Genomic DNA, 21,402 nt, shown 5'->3' with positions numbered 1-21,402 from the left:
TAGTACAGTCAGTACTTTTCAGATAATAGTCTGAAGATATCGACATAAAATGCTTAGATTAAGGGTTTAAACACACATATGGACCTTTGGTAAATTTGCTTTTTTTTGCGGAAAGTTCACACAAACCACTGAAAAGAGGAAAGCTTTTGCCTCAGGCAGAGACCACTAAATGTTTTTCTGTTTAGACAAATAATTCTGTCCATCTCCGTCCGCCTGGAGAAACCTGAACAAACACTGACAGCGACAGTTGGATAGACGGATCCTGAAGTTACAGCTCCATTCCTCACGCTCAGCGAAAGTCCTCTACCTAACGGTGAGTAAAAGCTCTTTAACTGCATTAAAGCAGGGCTGTAACATGGATATTATCGCTTTAAACTGTTCAACTAAAACATAAAATTTGTGTCAATTGTGAAATGAGAGTACAACACTACACTTACGCCGAGTAGCAACTAACATATGTTGGCTGTGAAAAGGCCTGCTCAGCGAAAACAGTTTTAAAGGCAAAATTTTCAGAAAAGAAATTGTGTGTTTGCTGCTTAAAATTTGCAGTTGAAACAATCCAAAAAATACTGGCACAGTCGTGGCTGACATGGTAATAGAAATACAATAAAATAATAAAATAAATGACAGAGACAATAACTGTATAAATAAATAATTAAAATAAAATAAAAGAAGTTGAAATGGCAGTAAAAGTGGTGATGCTGAACGAAGATGAAGTAACTGTTTAGTTTACATGTCATTTTGTTAGTTTTGTTTCCTGAAAAAAGTGTCATTTTGATTTAGTCTTTGTGCTGAGAGAAACTGAAGTTTAAATTTTAAGCACTGTGAGTGATAAATTGAGCCGGTGGTGTCAACTGAAATTAATTACTGCCAATTCATGTGTATGAACTGAAAGATTATGCAATTTAATTTAATGTAATTTTAATCTGAAGCAGTCAATAATAGCTTTTTTTCACTGATGAGGCATTGAGAATATCAAAGAATACACACACACACACACACACACACACACACAAATAATTCAAATAATTTGGAAGTTTAATCTTTGTAGGTTCTTCTCATGATGAGGAATTTTAAGAATTTTTAATACTTTATTAAAATGTGGAACACCTCTTGGAAAATATAGTGTGCACATATACACTTCCCCATCCCAACTATTATTCTATTCTATTCTATTCTATTCTATTCTATTCTATTCTGTTCTATGGTATTCCCTAATCACGCCCCCTGATGCTCGCAGCCGTCCATTGGTGTGTGTGATCCGGAGGGGGAAGTGGGATGAACTGGTGGGTTTTCTGGGATGAAGAAACATATCCACACACACATATCGAGCTTTTGCACGTTAATCAGTAAACATGTAGCGGTCTCGAGGGCTTTCACACGTGCAGATCCGCAGATGTTGCGCGCGAGGGCTCGCCTGGTGTAAAAGGTAACGTCAGGTCTCTGTTTCTGTCTGTAACCTCACAGCTGCTCAGCGGCTCATCGCAGCCGCCGCAGCCCCGGGAGGGTGAAGGACCACCGGCTGCAGAGTTCCAGGAGAGCCGGGGGTCCCACCAGCAGCTTACCGCTGGTTTTTAACGCGTTTACTGATGTTTGAGGCGCTAAATGATCTGATAGTAGCCGTCTGTCTGTTTTGACGACATCATGATTTTGGGCTGATTTGTGTTTTTGTGCTCCAGAGCAGCGACACGCGAGGTTTATTCAAGATGTTGCCTGATCGTGGCCCACATGCCAATGCAGGCGAGGGGTGAAGCAAATGATCAAAATTATCTAAATAATATAAGATAAGATAGTTTACAAACAACTTTTTGCGGGAAAAAAAGCATAAAAAACATTTTATGGCTAAATTAATGCTGAATTATTTTCACCGTAGTGTTCCCAGTGAGGCGTTCAGATAAGGTACATGTGGATTTATGTTTGTATTTTAATTTTATTTATGTATTCATTTATGTATTTTGCTATAGGTTACATTTTTTATCAGCTGCAGTATGTTAAAAGCAAGACCCATGGAGATTTTATTTTTCTTTTTATGGTATTACTGAGGGCTTGCAGAACATCAGATTTTATTACCATGGCCAAAAAGTCTATCTATCTATACTCTGTAACATGATTTTAAATATAGAATTATTCTATCTTTTTCGAAAAACAATTTTAAGGTCTACTGAAATAAAAAAAAAACAAAAATTTTTGTAAAAAAAAAAAAAAAACCAAAACAGGGATATAATTTTCAATTTTAAAACATAGTAATTATTAAAATTGTTTTTTTGAAAAATTTTTCTTCTTGTTAAAAAATGTTTTTTTTTTTTAAAAAAACAAATTTTAGGATATGCTGAAAATAGAAAACATATGTATTTATTTGAAATATTATCTTCTTTCTGTAACACAATTATGTAAAACGTATAATTTTTAAATTGAAATTATAGTAATTAGAAATATTATTATTTTTTGTTAAAACAATGCAGTCCGATGAATTTTTAGCTTTGTTTGTTGTGTTTTCATGTCTGAACGTTAATTTTGAAATGTATAGACCTCTGTTTTGTTGTGCTCTATACATGTTTATATGACGACAGCCCTTGTGCAGCACTTAAAATATTTTAATGGCTTTTATTTATAGATTTATGACGGGAATATATTAATAACGGTATCATATAATCATACACCGTTGCTTTATGTCCAACAGGTTATGGATTCGAACCTTCCTTGTTTTCTCCTCTTCATCCTGATTGGCTGCGTCACATGCTCTCCCGATAACCATCATCATCATCACAACGCCACGCGCCGCTATGATTACTGTGTGCTCGGAGCCGGGCCTGCAGGGCTGCAGATGGGATACTTCCTCTCCAAGGCCAAAAGAGACTACATCATCCTGGAGAGGAACTCAGGGCCGGGCAGCTTCTTTAACAAGTACGATACTTTGTGTTGTCGTATGTTGCAAGAGACACACGAAAAAGCAGCCTCCCGAATAACCTTTACAGGGATGGTTCAGATTTTTTTGAAGTGAGGTTGTGTGGGATACTTACTGTGTACACAGATACACAGATACAGTAGATGTCAGTTGGCAGGCCCCCAAATCTAGTAAACATCATAAAAACCGCATATCCTAACATCAGAAATGTCCTAAAATTCTAGAAAAGTCATAAAATCAAAAAAATGTCATAAAAGTTTAAAAACGTACTAAAATTTGAGAAATAACCAATAATCCTACAAACATCCTAATATCCTAGAAATGTCCTGAAATCCTAGAAAAAAGACATCTTGAAATCCTGAATGTCCTAAAATCCAAGAAATTTTCTGAAATCCTAGAAACGTCCTAATATCCCAGAAATGTCCTAAAATGCAAGAAATTTCTTAAAATACACAAAATGTCAGAAAAGCCCAGAAATGTCCGAAAATACAACAAACGTCCAAAAATCAGAGAAATGTCATAACATCCCAGAAGTGTCCTAAAATCTGAGAATTATTTTAACATCCTAGAAACGTCCTAAAATCCGAGAAATATCCAAAAAATCTTAGAAACGTCCTAAAATCTGAGAAATGTCCTTAAATTATTGCCATTGTCTTGCTATTTTGTAAAAGTGCCCCCAAACAAAGCAGGTTAAGTATTCTTGAACTTTATCTTCCTTGTATTTAAAACATTTAAAACACTAAGTACCTCATATAACCCCACTTGAAAAAATCCGAACCGTCCCTCTAACTGCTGCGTCCTCTGCTCTGCTTTAAGGTACCCGAGGCACAGGAAGCTCATCAGCATCAATAAGATCCACACGGGACGGCAGAACCGAGAGTTCAACCTGCGCCACGACTGGAACTCGCTGCTGAGCGATAAACCCGACCTCCTGTTCAAGAGGGTGAGCAGCGAGTTCTACCCGCCGGCCGACGCCTTCCCGCTCTACCTGTCCATGTTCGTGAAGGAGCTCGGGCTGAGGGTCCGGTATGGCGTGGACGTCGGGAGGATCCGGGCGGTGCAGTCAGCCACCGACAGGAGCTACATCCTGACTGATCAACATGCGACGGACTTCACGTGCAGGTAGATGACGTCACGCTGAACCTGAGATCCAAACTTTACATTGGTTAGGATTGTGGATTGTCTGTCCTCCAGGGACGTCTCTGGGATTTTAGGACTCTGGGGGATTAGCCTGGACCTCTGTAGGGGGGTCGGTGATGATCCTCCTATTTGAATGCTTTTGATGCACTCTGGCACCTTATTAACCCTGAAAAACTCTTTATTTTATACTTTAATTTTGAATCGTGATGTTAAAAATAGTAGTTAGTGGTTAGTAATTAGTAGAAACAGAATACTTTACAGATACTATCATTAAAAATAAATTGACAAAAGTTTAAGAAAAAAGTCTTTATTTTAACTATGTTCATTCAGTCTAATATAAGTAAGGATAAATTATTGGATCCAGGGCTTTTTTAATATTATTAGGGACTGTTTGTTATTTATGAGAAAGGAGGGGGTGGTGCATAAAGGGGTGGCTTGTCAATTTTTTTTTTTAAATTTTGGTATAGGGGAGAGCCATACAACTGAAATGGCCGTATTTTGTATTTATTTTACTGCTGATTTTTAAAGAAAACAGGGCCGTGGGTTTGGAATTTATTTTCCTTTTAACATTTTTTGGCAGTTTTTTTCCTTTAAATTTTTGTGTTTATTTTTGATTATTTTTTTCTTTTCTTGAAAAGTTATCTTATATTTCTTTTTCTACGTTCTAGTTTTTTTTTTTTTCTCTAAACTGTTTTCGCCTATGCCTTTTTTGGGAGAGGGGTTAACACTTTTAGTGATTTTTTAAACCTGCGGGCCTGCCAACCATTTGTTATAGTCAGAAATCTGTAAAAACAGAAATTGGATTTTGACATTTCGGATGGTCCTTAAACACATGATGTGCGATGAACGCTTCATGCATTTTCCTTGAGTCGCTCACTGAGGCTCAAGGAAAAAATGTCTGCAGTTTTGGTGAGGGTAAAAAAATAAATCAGAGGCGGTTCGCTTGGTTTTACCTATTCTTAATCTATTCTTTTAACTTTATATTCACACACATATTTAGATCCGGGGCTCTTAATAAAACATTCGGGGCTGAGACCTCGGACGTCCAGGCCTAATGGCGCCGCTCTCGTCCTCTCTCCCTCAGCGTCCTGCTGGCAGCCACAGGTTTGTGGGTTCCTCAGAAGGTCGAGTTTTTGGGTTCTGACCTGGTCGAAGGCTACGAGTCCATCTCCACTGATCCTGAGGACTACAGGAACCAGGCCGTGCTGATTCTGGGCAAAGGGAACTCGGCTTTTGAAACGGCCCAGAGCATCCTGGGAAGAGCCAGTCGGGTGCACATGCTCAGTTCCAGCCCTGTTCGACTCGCCTGGCAAACTCATTATGTGGGAGATCTCAGGTAACGCCAAAGACGTTTCTCTTCAGGTGTTGCCCCACAGTCCTGTTACATAACCTCAAGTTCCCGACTATCAGCATCAGTAATGTTCCTGTTCATTTGATTCTAACTCCTCTAAGGGTTAATGTATTATTTTGAAAATAATACATTTTTTGTGTTTTTTTTTAATCTAAAAACATAGTGGCATCATGACAAAAACCTAGAATTTAAAGGGTTAAAATTCTGAAAATTAATGAATATTTGATATTTATGATTAGGACTTATGTTGGTTAAAAAAATTAACTCAATGAAAGTAGAAAACTATAATAATGTTTAATAATTTTAATAGCGTGAGAGCGGTATGAGTGTGATTATTTGACGCTGCACAAAAAATAATAATGTATAAAAATCAATGTTGGTGCTAATATTGACATATTCCAGACTGTGATAATCCAAAAAATCTACTTAGCATGTAGTAAACTCAATTTTGCATTTTTTTTCCATCTAAAAACATAGTGGCATTGTCACAAAACCTGGAATTTAAAGGTATAAAATTCTGAAAATTAATGAATATTTGATATCTATGATTAGGACTGATGTTGGTTTAAAAAAAAAAAACTCAATGAAAGTAGAAAATCATATAAACTTAGACTGTTTAAATGCCTGGTCTTTAGAGCGGAGTGGTTTGAGTGTGAGTATTAGATACTCCACATTGTTTTGTTTGTTTATTTGAAGTTACTTTTATTTCGTATTTTTAGTATATAACACTGATGATTCTGTTTTTACTACATATTTAATACTATTTTTTTTTACTAGATTAATTTTTATTTGTATCTGTTTATTTTTGTTGGTTAATTTTTCTATGTTTATTGTATGAAGTTACTTTTATTTTCAGATTTCTATTATATGACATCGACTTTTTCACTTTTCACAGTGCATAATCCTGGGAAAATATAACTTTTTAAAAATAATGATGCATATTGTTAACATTTTTTATTTAACTGATCTCTGCTTTTCGTTTTCAGGGCCGTAAATAACGAGCTATTAGACACATATCAGCTGAAGTCCCTCGATGGGTTGGTGGAGGCGAGCTTGGACAAAATAGTTATCGCTCAGCGAAAGGAGGAAAGCAGAACAAGATCGAGCGCAAAGAAGAAAGAGAAGAAGCGTCAGATGTACCTGACGTTAAAGAAGTACGTGCAAGAGAAGAACAGCTCCGATGTGACCGGAGACGAGCTGCCCGGGTATTACTTCGACAACTTCTCTGTGCGAAAACCCTACGACCGCGTGATTCGATGCCTCGGCTTCAGATTCAACTTCAGCATATTTGACAGGTGCAGACTTATGCAACATGGTATTGTACTGTGTCAGTATTTGTACTTTAATGTACCTCCCTGTCAACAAACATAACATGTAATGTTCATCCTCGCAGCTCTGCGTGCCCTCCGAACAGCGACAATGCCAAAGGGAGGTTGCCGGGGGTGACAGCGTGGTATGAAGGGAAGAACACGCCCGGTTTGTTTGTTCTGGGGACCGCCGCTCACTCCAGAGACTACCGCTTATCTGCTGGCGGCTTCATCCATGGATTCCGGTACACAGGTGAAAGTCCAGCTGGTGTTTGTTATTTTGCGACATTTAGGGCAAATAAGACCCAGTCACAGGGTCTTATCTGCTCCACAGGGTCTGCAGGGAAAGTACACAATTGTGATAGTACTAAATCGTCGCCCTAGAAGACTCAACTACCTCGGTCAAAAAAAGAGTGCTGCGAGGATGGTTTTTCTTGTAGATTAGATCAGATTAGATTTGCTTCATTAATCCTGAAGGAAAATGAAGCACAAAGCAGCTCACAGTATCAATCAGTCAATCTAATGTTATTTATATAGCACCTTTCAAACAAATCAAATGCAATTAAAAGTGCTTTATAATTTGATTTAAACCAAAAGTAAGTAAAAGTAAAACCATAAAAAAAAATTAAATAGTAAGACACTACATAAAAGCCAGACTGAAAAAGATAGGTTTTTAGGTTTTGCTTAAAAAAACATAAACTAGTAAGACATTAGAGGAGTAAGACTAAAGAGTAGGACTAAAAAGATAGATTTTTAGTTTAAAAGTATCAACATTTTGAGCTTTTCTCAGAAAAGCAGTAAAAAAGAAGTATACAACGAGACAATAAAAAGCAAGTTAAAAACAACAGATAAAAAAAAACATACAAAAACAGAAATACAAACCTAGAAAACACTAAAGTAAACACTGAAAATAAAAATCAGCTAACCTGGAAGTTAACGTTTCCCTGGTTCTCTTGACAAAAAGCCTGTGGGATTTTTCCAGTGGATTTTGAGCTATTACAGAAAATAAGCTTTGCAACAACAATAAAAAGGTTATTGATGCTTACGCATTTTGTTCAGCAAGATAATCTTTGCAAATGAACACCACTTTTATGATTTTTGAATCATAAATCCAATAACAAAAAGTCAAAAGCTAACATTATGCTATAAACAGTCTAGGCTTGGGCGGTATGTAATATGTCAAACCTTCTTACCTTCTTGAAGCTTCACTGATATTCAGCTTCACTGTGTTATTTAAATTCTCTGTGTGGATTTCCTGCCGCAGCCCGTGCTGTACATCGTGTGCTCGAGCAGCGTTACCATGGCAACCAGTGGCCATCGACGACGCTATTGACAACGCAGCTGCAGTCCTGGATTCTGAAGCGGGTCAACGAGGCCTCCGGGACGTACCAAATGTTTGAGGTTCTGGGGGACGTCATACTTCTTAAAGGGTAAGTGGATGTTATTTTGATATCAGTAACTATACCTGCTGACCAGCATCAGACGACTAAACCGCCTTAACTGGCTTCTTTTGATTAATGTAAGACAAAATACACCTGCTGTATAACTACACCATTATCACCCTTTGAGGGGTGTGTTTTCGAGAAATATATTTTTAACTCACTTCACTTTAATGATAAGTGTAAAAAAAAAGAGGGTCAAAATAGGTATCGTTTTTCAGATGTGAAATTCTGTCAGTGACTTTAACCCTTCAGGGCCCGCTTTAATATTACACACACTCGTATTTCTCTGAGCACAAAATCCATTTGATATTATAATACATACATAATATTATACATTTATATTATTTTCTGCTTTCATTGAGTTTTATTTTTAAACCAACATCCACACTAATCATGAATATCAAATATTCATTCATTTTCAGAATTTTAATCTGTTAAATACTAGGTTTTTGTCACGCTGCCACTATGTTTTTAGATGAAAAACAACACAAAAAATAATTATTTTCAATATAATACATGCAAAATAGAATTTTTTGGGGCATTACCACAGTCTGGGATATGTCAGTGATTAGCAGCATCATTGATTGCTCATCAGGTGGAAAATATTGAAAATGACAAATTACAAGTCAAAAGCCCAGAATGACACCCAGAAATAATACAAGTCCTGTTTTTCTGCTCTGATGGCTGTGGGATCAAAAATGTCAGTTTGAATGGGTTTCAATGGAGCATTTTTGGACCATAACAGTCTGAATGTAACTATTTAGTTTCCACAGTGTATTTTAGACTTATTGTAGGAGCTGAGCTGCAAATTCACTGATTAAACAGAAATGCATGATGTTGCAATAATTGATGCCAAATGCATGAACACATCCAAAATTATCATAAAATGAAGAATGGAAAGTGCGTTAAATGCACCAAACTGTCCCTAAGGGTTAAACGCAGGCAATGGCAGAGTTGACAGATAATGTTTGAATTGCAACAACAAAAAAATGTTATTATTTTAGTATCACTCTCTGTGTGTAATTGTACATAAAATGCTGCTCTTCATGGGCAAAAATCACCAAATTTTATTGCTGGAAATTACATTGCAAATCACCTTTTTTCACAATAAACAGATGCAAAATCAATCCTGCATCATATTATTGTCGTTTCTTCTCTTTGGTTTTCAGCTCTCACTGTGAATACGTGGAGGAGTTTACCCTCCAGGCTCTGCCTCAGTTCTCCTCTCTGTCGGGTCACGAGGTCTCCCACCACGGACTCATAGTTCTGGTCATGCAGTACGGGAAGGAGAAGATTGACTTCCTTGGTCGGGGCAGAGCAGAAACAGACTGGACCAAAGCTTGGAAATCCAACTTTCTGCACCCTGTTTTATATTACTATGACACACTTCCCACTGGTGAGTACAAATACATGAAAAAGTGTACTTTTTAGTTATAGAATTACTTCAAAGGCTCAATTAGAGGCTCGGTCTGGTTATCATGCAGTACATTTTTATAAAAGTTCTTTGGACGTATAAAAGCAGGTTTTTGGCTACCTGCTGGAGATAACTTTACTAAGCTGCTTCGATCACGCACACAATACGTATATATTCTTAAACTTTTGTTAATATGGACATGTTACACATATTATTAGCTCGGTAAGAATTTCTAAAATTCAATCATTCGGTTAATTTCTCTGACATCATGAGCACTGAAGAAGACGGTTTTATTACTACAGTAAACAAGAGAGACTCAAAAAAAGTAACTAGTAGATTATCTTAAAAATGTCCAGTGAACTATATTCATAGTCATGTGTTTGAAATTATTTTAGAGAATTATTAGAATTTTTAAGCTTTTTTTTCAGGTCATTTCCTGCTTTTTTTTTTTAAAGAAAAATGTCCAGTCCAGTGAACTGTATTCGTAATTATATTTTTCAAATTAATTTACAGAATAATTATAATTTTTATGCTTTTTTTCTAGGTCATTTCTAGCGTCTTCTTTGTTTGTTTTTTTACCTTCTTGTTTTTTCAATTAATAGCCTGGGCTATTAACTGAAGTTTTACTGTATGAATGAATGTTAAAGTACATTTTGTTTCCCCCAGAGGAAGAAATGAAGCTCCGTCCGAATGGCTGGCCTTTACCGAGACCCAAAGCTATTCACCACATGATCGAGGACTTCCTCACAGAGTGGGACAGTCCTGTGTCTCATATCCAGCCGCTGCGGCGTTTCCTGGAGCACTGTGTCCACACTGACCTCAGGGCCTTCTACGCGGGTAAAGCTGCATGTTTGTGCTGCAAATACTCATTTTTAAAGAATATCACACTGATCTGTGTATTGATACAGCTTTCTCAGGGACACAGAAAACCTGTAAAAGTCATGGAATTTCATTATCACATTTTCCAGGCCTGGAAAAGTCATGGAATCACTAAACATCATGGAGCGTTATGGAAAAGTAATTGAATTTTGTCACAGTAATATTGAAAAGTCGTTACAGTAATCTTTCATAGATAACCTTCCATGTGATGTAAAATATTTTTTTCAGTTTCTGTGTGCGTAACATATCTCCAATTTACACATTTTGACCTGGTCGTAGATTTTTAATCGAGACCAGTAAACGGTAACAGATTTATTTGTTAACATAATTACTGTGATTGGATATAAAACTTCCTTCTTCAAGTCCAGCCAATCACGGTTTGGTGTGTCGGGCTTTTAAACGTCACACTTCTTTTTGTTCTGTGATGCCGGCATGCTGCCTAAAATTACACACTGGAGTGATATGATGCCGCCGTTATTTGGTTGTGTGTAAAAATGAGAAGAACCATAGAGACGGGACTTTGTAGCGCCTTTATAGTTAAATCTCGGCATAAAAGGGGCTAATTTTTCTCTCGTCTTTTAGAGTCATGTTTCCGCTCCTCCCTCACCCACCGGAAGCCGCCGCTGTTTTGTCAGCACGGATACTTGAAGCAGCAGGGCGTCGCTCACAACAGTCAGCTGTGGCAGCACAACCACGACGCCGGACTGATGGCGGGCGAGCAGGACGCAGACATATCAGGGGCCGACCCCGCATTCCCCAAATACGTGGCACAAGCTGGAGCCTCTGTGTCTTCAGGGCTGAAACTCGACTTCTGATTGTTAAAGTTAAGACTGTGATGCTGTTCTGGTTCCTCAGACTTTCTACCTCCAGCACCCTTAATTAGTCCCTCCACAAGACCAAATATTTGACAGAATACCGTCCTACAGATCAGGCTCCCAACGTTTTTGGATTGTGATCCCTTAAAGGAGCAGAGTGTAGGATTTTAGAGGATAAATCGGCAGAAATGGAATATAAGTGTTTTCTGCGCTTTTCTCACCTCAAAATGAGCCGTTTATATCTACATAGGAAGCAGGTCCCCATCTATGGAGATCATGGATGTATTAATAAGATATGGATACAGCACTGACGCGAAGCCGCGTTTATTCGTTTGAGAGATGCTCAATAGGGCATGAAGCAAAAAAAACGCAATATTATTAATATATAAAATACCTGTATCTTCCACGTTATCAGTGAACATTTAACTTCCGCCGGTGGAGCGACTGACTTCCGGTTTAGCACTTCGCTAAAGCTCAAATGGCGACCTGATTGTGGCCCTTTTAGACTTTCCAAATACTATCAAACTGAATGGCTCAAATCTAGATAGTGAAATGAGTCATTTTTGGAGGTTTGACGCTCAGAAAAAATTATTTACTGATTTACAGTAAATAATCTTTCCCAATTTAAGTCAATGGGACCCATGGCGTCACAAGACGGACCTGCACAGTTTGGGCCACTATGTAAAATTTGCATCAAAGCCTGGTGCGCTTCCTGCGGGCGTGACGGAGAGCACTACGTTGCACCTCCATGTTTCTACAGTAACGGACGAACCAAACATTTACTCGGATTTTCCCGTTGGCCACCGCTGAACAGTTAGAGGCCCCTCCTTGATGAGCAGCATCGATAAAACCACTTTTTAAAATTTTTTTTGCATGAAACTGCTTTGTCCAGTGTTTTTAACATTTTAAATAACCAGGTCTGTATGTTTGAAGAGGGAAGAAACCTCTGCGGATAATTCGGTAAAATCCTCCTGAACATCTGGATTTTATGTCTGTCTCTGACGTTTAATCACGTGATCCGTTTGTTTTGGAGAGATTCTCAATAATTCGTCTCCCGATAAAATCCTGAACACTGAAGGACTTCTAACAGGAGAAGTTTCAGTTGGTTGCAATCTGCAATCCTCACCACTAGATGTCACTTTATCTCTTAAAATCTTAACATGCTGCTCCTTTAAAAAAAGTTTATTTCTGCTGACAAACCCTCTTCAATAGATGTTAATCCACACTTGACTATTTCAACCAGAGTTATTTTCCCTTCTTTAATTTAATTGTGTTTAAGGGTCTAAAGGAGAAAAATTATTCAGTTATTCACAAGAAAAAAAAGCAAATATTGGAGGAAAGTCTAAAAACTAAGGGGCTGTTCATTATTTATTAGAGTGGAGGGGATTGTGTAACAAGGAGGAGACATGTTAATTAGGTTTTTTTAGTACTGAGGAGGGACTTTTTTATTTTGACATAAGGGGCATATACATTTAAATGGCTGCATTTTGTGCTTATTTTACAGGCGAATTTTTTTAGAGAAAATATGTTTAGGGGCATGTTGTCTTTAAAAATCACCAAAATTACACCGTTTATCATAACCCGAAACTGTGAGAACAGAAACGATCCTTGGATTTTCAAATTTACGACAGTGCTTGAACACATTATGTGGGACAAACAGTCCGAATCTGAGCTTAAAATAGTGATCTGTCATCAAAGTCATAAATGTTCAAATTTGCCCAAAAATAAATGTTTGCATGAACTAAGCCGCATGCACAACAATAGAACCGAGGCTATTTTCAACAACATAATTTCGTCTCAACATTTAACTTTAAAAGATCAAAGGGTCATTTTTAAAATTTAATTCATGGTGGTCATGCATTTTCCACCAGTCACTCAGGGAGGCTTGAGGAAAAATATTTGTAGCTTTGAATAGCGTAACAAAATTAAAATAAAATCAAAACTCACACCCCAGGCACCCCATCCTCTAAAAAATAAAAAACAGTCCCTAAGCATATCTTTATTTTTTATAATAATATCACAGCCTCTCAGACTTCATCATTATGTGATGTAATCACTGTTTTATCACCAGAGAGGCACCTTATCCCTTGAGCGCTCCCTAGTTTTTATTCCTCAGAAAATATTTTATATACATTATCATGGCATTTACATATCACAAATATATAGATTATATAAAAGATATATAAGTCGAGGGTGGTTGTTACTAAATGAAAATGCATTATACATTTTACATGATGTAACCTGATGAAACAAACAATAAAGAGGGAATACAGACTGTTTTTAATCTAATTTTGTTTTCATGGTTTTTCCCCACATTAATTGAATACATGTGGGGTACGGACATCCCAGATTTCCATTACAAAAGTTATGTAATATTTATCATAATATAAAAAAAAAATCATGTAAAATAAAGTAAAGTGCACAACAAATAAATCAGGACCAGAAATACTCTATTGATCTCCAGGGGTAACTTGTGATTTGTACAAACTTTTTGATGCCAAGCATTGAGATTTTTAGCAAGTAGGAATAAGATGTATGAAAAGAATTAAGTAAAAATATAGAATGATAAAAACATAGATAATAATATATAAAATGTGCACCAGTAAAAATATACAATAACAATGATGTGCATTATGCTTTAACTTCACACCAATATGTAAAATGTTTTAAAATTTTAATCGTAATTAATTTTATATAATAGTTTTAAAATTAATCAGTTGTTTAATTAAAATAATTAATTAAATATTATGTAATATATTTATCATAATATAAAAATAGAGTAAAAATAAATAGCACAACAAATAAATCAAAAGCAGAAAAGCAGAAACACTTTATTGATCTCCAGGGTAAATTGTGATTTATACAGTCGCTCTGATGCCAAGCATTGAGAGTTATAGAAGTGAAAATCAGAAGTATGAAAACAGAAAATAAATAAAAATATATAATTAAATAAAATATAAATGACAAAATAAAATAAAACATGTGCATCAGTAAAATATGAAAAAACAGTATGTGCAATGTCATTTAATTTAATTGTCATTTAATTTAACGTGTTTTATTAACTACTGTTAATCTTCCACAGTGCTCATGTGTGAAGTAATCTGAGCGTGACATCTTTTTAAAAATTGTTTTGAGAGCTTCATATTTAAATCTTTTTTTTTTTAAATTTAATTTAATTCTTATTTTTATTTTAATCTTAATAAAATTTAATTTAATTTAACGTGTTTTGTGAACTACTGTCAATATTTTTTAAATTGTTATGAACGCTTCATATTTTAATATTTTTAATTTAGTTTAATTTAATTTAATTCTTATTTTTATTTGTATTTTAATTCAATTTATTTTTTTCATTTAACGTGTTTTGTGAGCTACTGTTAATATGGTGCGCATGCGCGAAGGAATCGGAGCCATGGATCCATCTGCTGATTGGTTGCGCGGGTGCGTTGATCCGATTGGACGGGAGCTAATGAACAACACGGGATCTGATTGGTGGTCGCTGCACGGCGGGCATGTACAATAAAAATACTTTTTACTGCCTCTAACCCGTCAATGTAGAGCAGGGGACATTTTGGTTTTGGAAAGGAAGGGTGTATGTTTTATGGTGCCAAAATAATTAAAATTATGGGGCTGGAGAGGCTTTAACGGTGTTTCTGTGTGTCTGCGCGCGGTGTAATGGCTCCTCGGTGTCGCTGACGGCGCACTCTCCGTGTTAATGACGTTAAAAATGGCCGTTTTTAGCTCCGCGCCGTCGTGTAAACACAGCCTCCGTATGTCGCGGTGAAGTATGGACGGGTGGAGCCCAATCATCGCTGCAGCCTCGGACAATGACCGCTCCAGCTCCGAGGGGGAGTACATGGTGGAGCCGGGACCCGAGGATGAGCCCCGGGAGGCGGGCAGAGAGCAGCGGGGCAGCCCGGAGAGGATGGAGCCGGGGGGACCCGCCGCTGTCGGGTTCGGGATCAGTGGGACCGGGGAGGGGAAGGTGGTGCTGGGTCGGGTCGGACAGAGAGACGATAAGGAGCTCCGGTACCTGCACCTGCTGTGGGAGCCCGGACGACCGGAGCTGAGTGCCGGTGCAGTGCCGAGCAGGATGGGGAAGGTGACGGGGAGCCGGGCCCGGAGGCACCACAGAGCCGTCCGGAGCCTCGGTCCTCTGGGGAAAGACATTTATGGTAAGAGGCACTTATATTTTCTGTTAATTTAGTAAATAAAAAAGAGAGTTAGGTGTTGGTTAACTTCAAAATACTCGCTAAAAAAGTAAAGTTAACCATAATGTGTGGTATCTCATCGCTAATGCACTGTTAAAAATATTAATAAAAAAATAAAAACCAGTTGTTTTTACGGAAGTAAAACGGCAGTTGTGGTTGCCAGAATATTTTTTTAAATACAGTGAAAATGTAAAACATCCTTTCAGAGAACAGGACATGTAAATTTTACATTTTAAAACTGTTTTCAACTGTAAAACTGTTGTAACAACATTTTTAAACCGTAAAATTGACACTGTCCATTTGTAATACAAATAAAAATAAAAACAATAATGCACTAATATTGTAATGTATGTAAACAATTCGATTTTTGATTAATAACGATAAGTTATGTTGATATAGTGACTAAATGGTTCAAATAAAAATAATAGAGAACAGTCTGGTAAGTTCAGAAAACTAAACATGAAGTAAACTATTGATGAGCAGTGTGCTGTGCAGGTGTGATTTCAGTGGCCGATTAAACGGCAGTCCTGTGGGAAGTGTGAAGCCAGTGAATGATGTCTTTGTTTGCTGCTCTGCAATCTGACCCCCATCACCCGGTCATTAAACTGTTTACATACCTGTCACTTTGAATGTCTTATCTCCACAGCTGTCAAAAGACTGAGGGAAGCAGCAAACAGCAATGATATAGACACAGGTAGGTGCAAAGAGGCGAAGCAGTAAAATGACCTGCATGTGGTGCAAAGGGAAGTTTATGCTAACAAAATGTTGTTCTTCCAGTTCGAAGGCTCCTGCAGGATGAGATTGACCCCTGTGCAGCAGATGACAAGGGAAGGACGGCCCTCCATTTTTCCTCCTGCAATGGCAACGAGAGCATTGGTAGGTTGATGATTATATTTTGGGAAATCATATATAATGCAGCAGGATGGTTGCAGTTTGAAGAGCAAAGTTTACACAACCATGTATGCAACAATCCATACTGCTGTAGCATAATTGAACACAGCATTTTCACATCACTCACAATTACATCTACATTTTTACAATTAAATGTGTCTTTTAAAATATTTCTTTATGTCTGTAGTGCAGTTGTTGCTGAGCCACGGCGCTGACCCCAACCAGCGAGACAGTCTGGGGAATACCCCCCTCCATCTGGGTAAGACAGACGAGTCACCATGTCTCAGAAAACCTGCAGCTCTGTGTTCACTTATTCAAGGTTTCACTCTGACTCGCAGCTGTGCAGCTGCTTCAGCGCACACCTGCCAAATGAAGGGAAACTTCAGAATTACGTAACTTAACTGATGTTTTTTTTTGCATGCAGCAGGTGTTGTAGAACACTTTTTTCTCGTAATTTAAACCATTTTAACCTCTGTCTCTGCAGCGGCCTGTACCAACCATGTGCCTGTAATCACCACACTGCTGAGAGGAGGTGAGACCTCTGCAGAGGTGTTTCATTCTGTGTTTACATGTCGCTCAGTTTCCTGTTAGAGTTCGCTGAAAATAAAGGGGAGCAAAATCAACTTTGTTTATTTAAACACTATTTGTGGGGTGTCTGTTCTGAAAGAGAACGTATAAGTCCAAATGCTTTAAAGGACAGTGTTTTATTTTTATAAATAGAGAATTTCAAATAGACTCCTTGGAGAGGAATACCTTACTCTATGGTTATTTGCCAAAAATACAGCAAGAGCCACAGGTTCCCTTTTAAAAGGGTACTTTACTTTTTTTTTCAACTCGCTTTGTTTCATAAGAATGAGGGCAGTATGTGTTAAAGGGTTGGACTGATGTGAAAATGTTGAAACCAGTTTGATATTAAGCCGAACACAGGACCGAATTTTACCAGTTGTCCAAGTGATGATCACAGTCTGTGATATGTTAATGATCAGCAGCTACATTGATTGTGACAGGTCACCTAGTGGAAATAGCATGTATTTCCTCCATATGCCAAATATGGTCAAAATGACCTCATCAGGTGGAAAATAGTGAAAATGACAAATTCAGAGTCAAAAGCCCAGAATGACACCCAGAAATAATAAAAGTCCTGTTTTTCTGCTCTGATGGCTGTGGGATCAAAAATGTCAGTTTGAATGGGTTTCAATGGAGCATTTTTGGACCTGAACAGTCTGAATGTAACTATTTAGTTTCCACAGTGTATTTTAGGCTTATTGTAGGAGCTGAGCTGGAAATTCACCGATTAAACCGAAATACACAATCTTGCCAAGATGTATGCCATGTGCATGAACACAGCCAAAATTATCTTAAAATGAAGAATCCAAATTGATTAAAAACAGCAAACAGTCCCTAAGTCTCTTATTTCTAATGCAATACAAGTTGGATTTAGCGACGTGATGCCGTCAGCTTGATGGAGGCTACTTTTTAATTTCCCAGAATGTGTAGTAATGTCAAATGTCGGTTCAGCTGCTCAGCCTAAAATCAAACTGGTTTATTTTTTCCATCACTGGCAAAACCAGAAATTCCCCCGACTCTAATGTGTTAATCCTACATTTTACCATCGCCAGGATCTCCCCGCTTCTCTCCCAAGACCTCTTTATTCTTCAATTAAATTGTAAATCCACTAAACCATTTAATGAGCCTGCGTAACAGAGAGATTTGTGCTGTCATTGTGTCTGTTCAGGAGCCCGTGTGGACGCCCTCGACCGAGCAGGAAGGACCCCGCTGCATCTCGCACGCTCCAAACTGAACATCCTGCAGGAGGGAGATTCCCGCAGCCTGGAAACCCTGAGAGGGGAAGTCACACAGGTAGAGAACGCGTTCACCTGCCTGGATAAGGATTTGGATGGTGATTGTGCATCCTTGATTTTTACAAATAGGCAGTTTATTTGAAGATTTTTATGTTTGACTTACCTCGCAGATCATTCAGATGCTGAGGGAATACCTGAACTTAATGGGCCAGAGTGAAGCTAAAGAGAGGCTGGAGCACATTTCGACACAGCTGCAGCACACGCGCACCAAAGAGCAGGTGAGACATGAGGAACGATTCTCAGATTTACGTACAGGAAAACAAAATCTCTGCCGAAACTAAACTTAAATGTTTCTTGGGGTGTTTTTTTATTTGCATATTGTTATGCATCATAACTGTATTTGTGTTTTTGTTTTTTTTCAGGTGGATGAAGTCACCGATTTATTGGCCAGTTTTACATCGCTCAGTCTACAGAAGCAGAATTTGGGGGATAGGTAGAAGCTGAAGAACATAGAGAGCTGAAGTCCTGCTTTCTTTTAAGAAATCAGTTGCACCACTGATCACGGCCAGACAAGTAAATGCTGAAGGTTTTCTGTCCATATTCCAGACTAAATATTTATCCTCAGAGCTGCTGAGAACAGAAACATTTAAACTTTGTCATTTTAACAGCGATGACACAGTTATTCTGAGAACCCTTAATGCGTCAAAGGCCTCAGTTTGGACATGGTTGTTTTGATATTCACAAAATTTGGGATGTATATTTCTGTCATCATTTCGGACATATTTCTAATTGGTTGTCATAAGCTCCGCCCACTCCAAAGTCTGCCATTTTGAATTTTGTGCATTTTTCATTAATTTTATGCTAACTTTTAGAAAGCCTCCTGAAGGGTTTGTTGGACTCATTTCAGGTTTGGGTGGTTTAACTCTCTGACTAATGTGACGATAATTTGTGAAGGAATAGTTGTTAGCTTGAATGATGCGGTCATGTGTGAACACGCCATTTGAAGAACTTAACAGACGTAAGACATTTTGATAGTCTGATACCCCTTCTCCACCAACATGAAACTGTTTTTGTTCTTCCACACCTAATTTCAAACTGTTCAGAGCCTTTTAACCAAAAATAAAGTAGTTCAGAACCTAAAAAGTTGGTTTTCAGCTGAACAAATAGCAGGTTTTCCTTGACCTGAAGTGTGAACTGTAATGACATCAGTTTGATGGAAAAAGTTTTTTGAATGATTCAACTGATCCATCTCAAATTTGGGCAGCTGAATCTCGAGACCGTCAAGATGCCAAATTGCGAAGCACACAAACACAGCAACATGACCGATGCTGTGTTTGTGTGTTCTCTTGCACATAAGTGAGCTCAGAAAGTGGTATAAGATTAGCAAAAGGTCATTTCCAGCACCACTCACACGAAACCAGAGATACCATCTAACTTCAGTGTACATCATGTGACTTTCATGTAAATGCACGGCTAAGCTGACTGGCATCGCTCCAGTATCCCCGGACCTCTGCGAAAGTGTGAGGGCCCTTTTGTTGCTGCTTTCAACTTTGATTTTGTCAGCATTTACTGCACCGATGAGGTTGTAACAGTGTGTAATGCTGCTGTGCTTACAATGCTAACAAAAATCCTGTTGGTTAAAAAGAAAAGATGCCGTTACTGCAGATGTTGCAGATATCCATTTAGTACTTGGACCGAAAGGAGTATTGCATGTAGGCTTTTCAGAAAAAACTATAAAGGAAACCCCCGAGGGAAACATACACTGAGAGCAAGAAGCTGGTGGAGCCGAAACAAACCCAGGAGTGCAGCAGGGCCTCAGCTTTCTATTGTGTGTGTGTGTGTGTCCTGGTGTGTGTGTGTGTGTGTGTGTGTGTGTGTGTGTGTGTGTGTGTGTGTGTGTGTGTGTGCTGACGTGTTCTCGTCTTGCCTGCCGTTATTAGCTCAGTTCTCTGGTAATCATGAGATTTTCTCATGAAATGATTCAACAGTCCTCACTGTTGTATTGTCGGTTTTCTTATCTACAGCATCTTTGTATCTCGTTGCCTTTTTCTCTTGTTTTGCATGTTATGTTTGTATGTGAAACCGTACTGTAAAAAATGATTTAGCTGTCATTGAAGTGGATTTATGTGATTTAATAAATCAGTATGTTGGCTAAACTTGTGAAATGTTGTATTTCAGAATCAATATTATATTAATATTGTCACATGAGACCTGTTTTAGATTTTGTATATTATCATACAGTTAGTGTCTTAAAGGCTGTGTCACAGTAAAATAATGTAATTTTCTGAAATTACCCTGTTCTATGTAGTCATTACATCCACATTACTGATGATTTCTGAAAAGTCTCATTGTGTAAATAGTTTGTGAAAGAATCAACCCTAAAACACTGTCACAACATCACTATAATAACAATAATAATAATAATAACAACAGAGTTTATAGAGAGCACAAAGCAAAAGCAGAAATGGGATATATAGAAAGCAATGCAACAACAGAAAGTTAAATAGTCCTAGTGGGCTAAAGCATGACAAAACTAAGGAAGATATAGAAGAAACAAAATTAAAACAAAAATAATGCAAGATACAGGATGCAAAATGTCAATATAAAACAATACAAACAAATAGACCAAAACCTAAAAAAGCAATAAAAGCACAAATAAAAGGAAATACATTAAAAATAAATAAAAAAAGATAAGAAAGGTAAAAAAATTTTAAAAAAAAGGAAATAAAAAGACAACATCACATAAAATCAAGTCTATGAAAATGGTTGGGTGACCTAAAAAAGTCGTTGACTCTGAGGACCATAATCAGAATTGGGTTTTATTAAGTACATTTACACAAACAAGGAATTTCACTTGGTGCTTTGGTGCTGAACAATTCAGCGAGCCTTATATACACTATATATATATATATATATATATATATATATATATATATATGTATGTATACTGTAAAAAAAAAAAAATGTTATTATTGTGTTAATATTGTTAATATTGTGCTATTATTATTATTTTCTCCATGTTGCCCAGACCTATTACGACCTATTTCACCCAGAGGAAATTTGCCTTGGTGCCACAATTAACATATAATAAAAATATTTTTAAAAAATATTAATAAAGGTCCAATGTGAAGGATTTAGGTTTTTAGGCAAGAAACAATCTATAAATAATTAAATAAATAAACAGCCAATAGAATAAAAATTTAAATAGATAAATAATAAATAATACACACTACTAGCTAAATGATTGT

General features: G+C 37.3%; 2 protein-coding genes across 3 annotated transcripts; both read left to right on the top strand.

Annotated features, from left to right (window-relative positions):
- The first annotated feature begins 1,292 nt into the window (after nt 1-1,292).
- Nucleotides 1,293-11,834, top strand: foxred2 (FAD-dependent oxidoreductase domain containing 2). Of its 2 annotated transcripts, none has more exons than XM_042504229.1 (10): nt 1,293-1,429; nt 2,681-2,904; nt 3,722-4,027; nt 5,130-5,381; nt 6,383-6,691; nt 6,790-6,956; nt 7,968-8,133; nt 9,315-9,541; nt 10,226-10,396; nt 11,021-11,834. In XM_042504229.1, exons 2-10 carry the CDS (start codon nt 2,684-2,686, stop codon nt 11,251-11,253), a joined length of 2,052 nt encoding a protein of 683 aa, XP_042360163.1. In that variant the 5' UTR covers nt 1,293-1,429; nt 2,681-2,683; the 3' UTR covers nt 11,254-11,834. The 2 variants fall into 2 exon arrangements, with proteins under 2 accessions (XP_042360163.1, XP_042360164.1); XM_042504230.1 differs by lacking the exon at nt 1,293-1,429 and adding an exon at nt 1,755-1,899.
- A 2,986-nt stretch (nt 11,835-14,820) lies between these two features.
- On the top strand, nt 14,821-20,244 carry ankrd54 (ankyrin repeat domain 54). Its single transcript, XM_042504857.1, has 8 exons — nt 14,821-15,425; nt 16,108-16,155; nt 16,239-16,337; nt 16,540-16,611; nt 16,837-16,884; nt 18,088-18,212; nt 18,325-18,432; nt 18,577-20,244. Exons 1-8 carry the CDS (start codon nt 15,038-15,040, stop codon nt 18,649-18,651), a joined length of 963 nt encoding a protein of 320 aa, XP_042360791.1. The 5' UTR covers nt 14,821-15,037; the 3' UTR covers nt 18,652-20,244.
- The last annotated feature ends 1,158 nt before the right edge of the window (nt 20,245-21,402 follow it).

The sequence above is a fragment of the Plectropomus leopardus genome, chromosome 17 (assembly GCF_008729295.1).
Source record: "Plectropomus leopardus isolate mb chromosome 17, YSFRI_Pleo_2.0, whole genome shotgun sequence".
Classification (NCBI taxonomy): domain Eukaryota; kingdom Metazoa; phylum Chordata; class Actinopteri; order Perciformes; family Serranidae; genus Plectropomus; species Plectropomus leopardus.
This window is presented reverse-complemented; position numbering and strand designations above follow the sequence as displayed.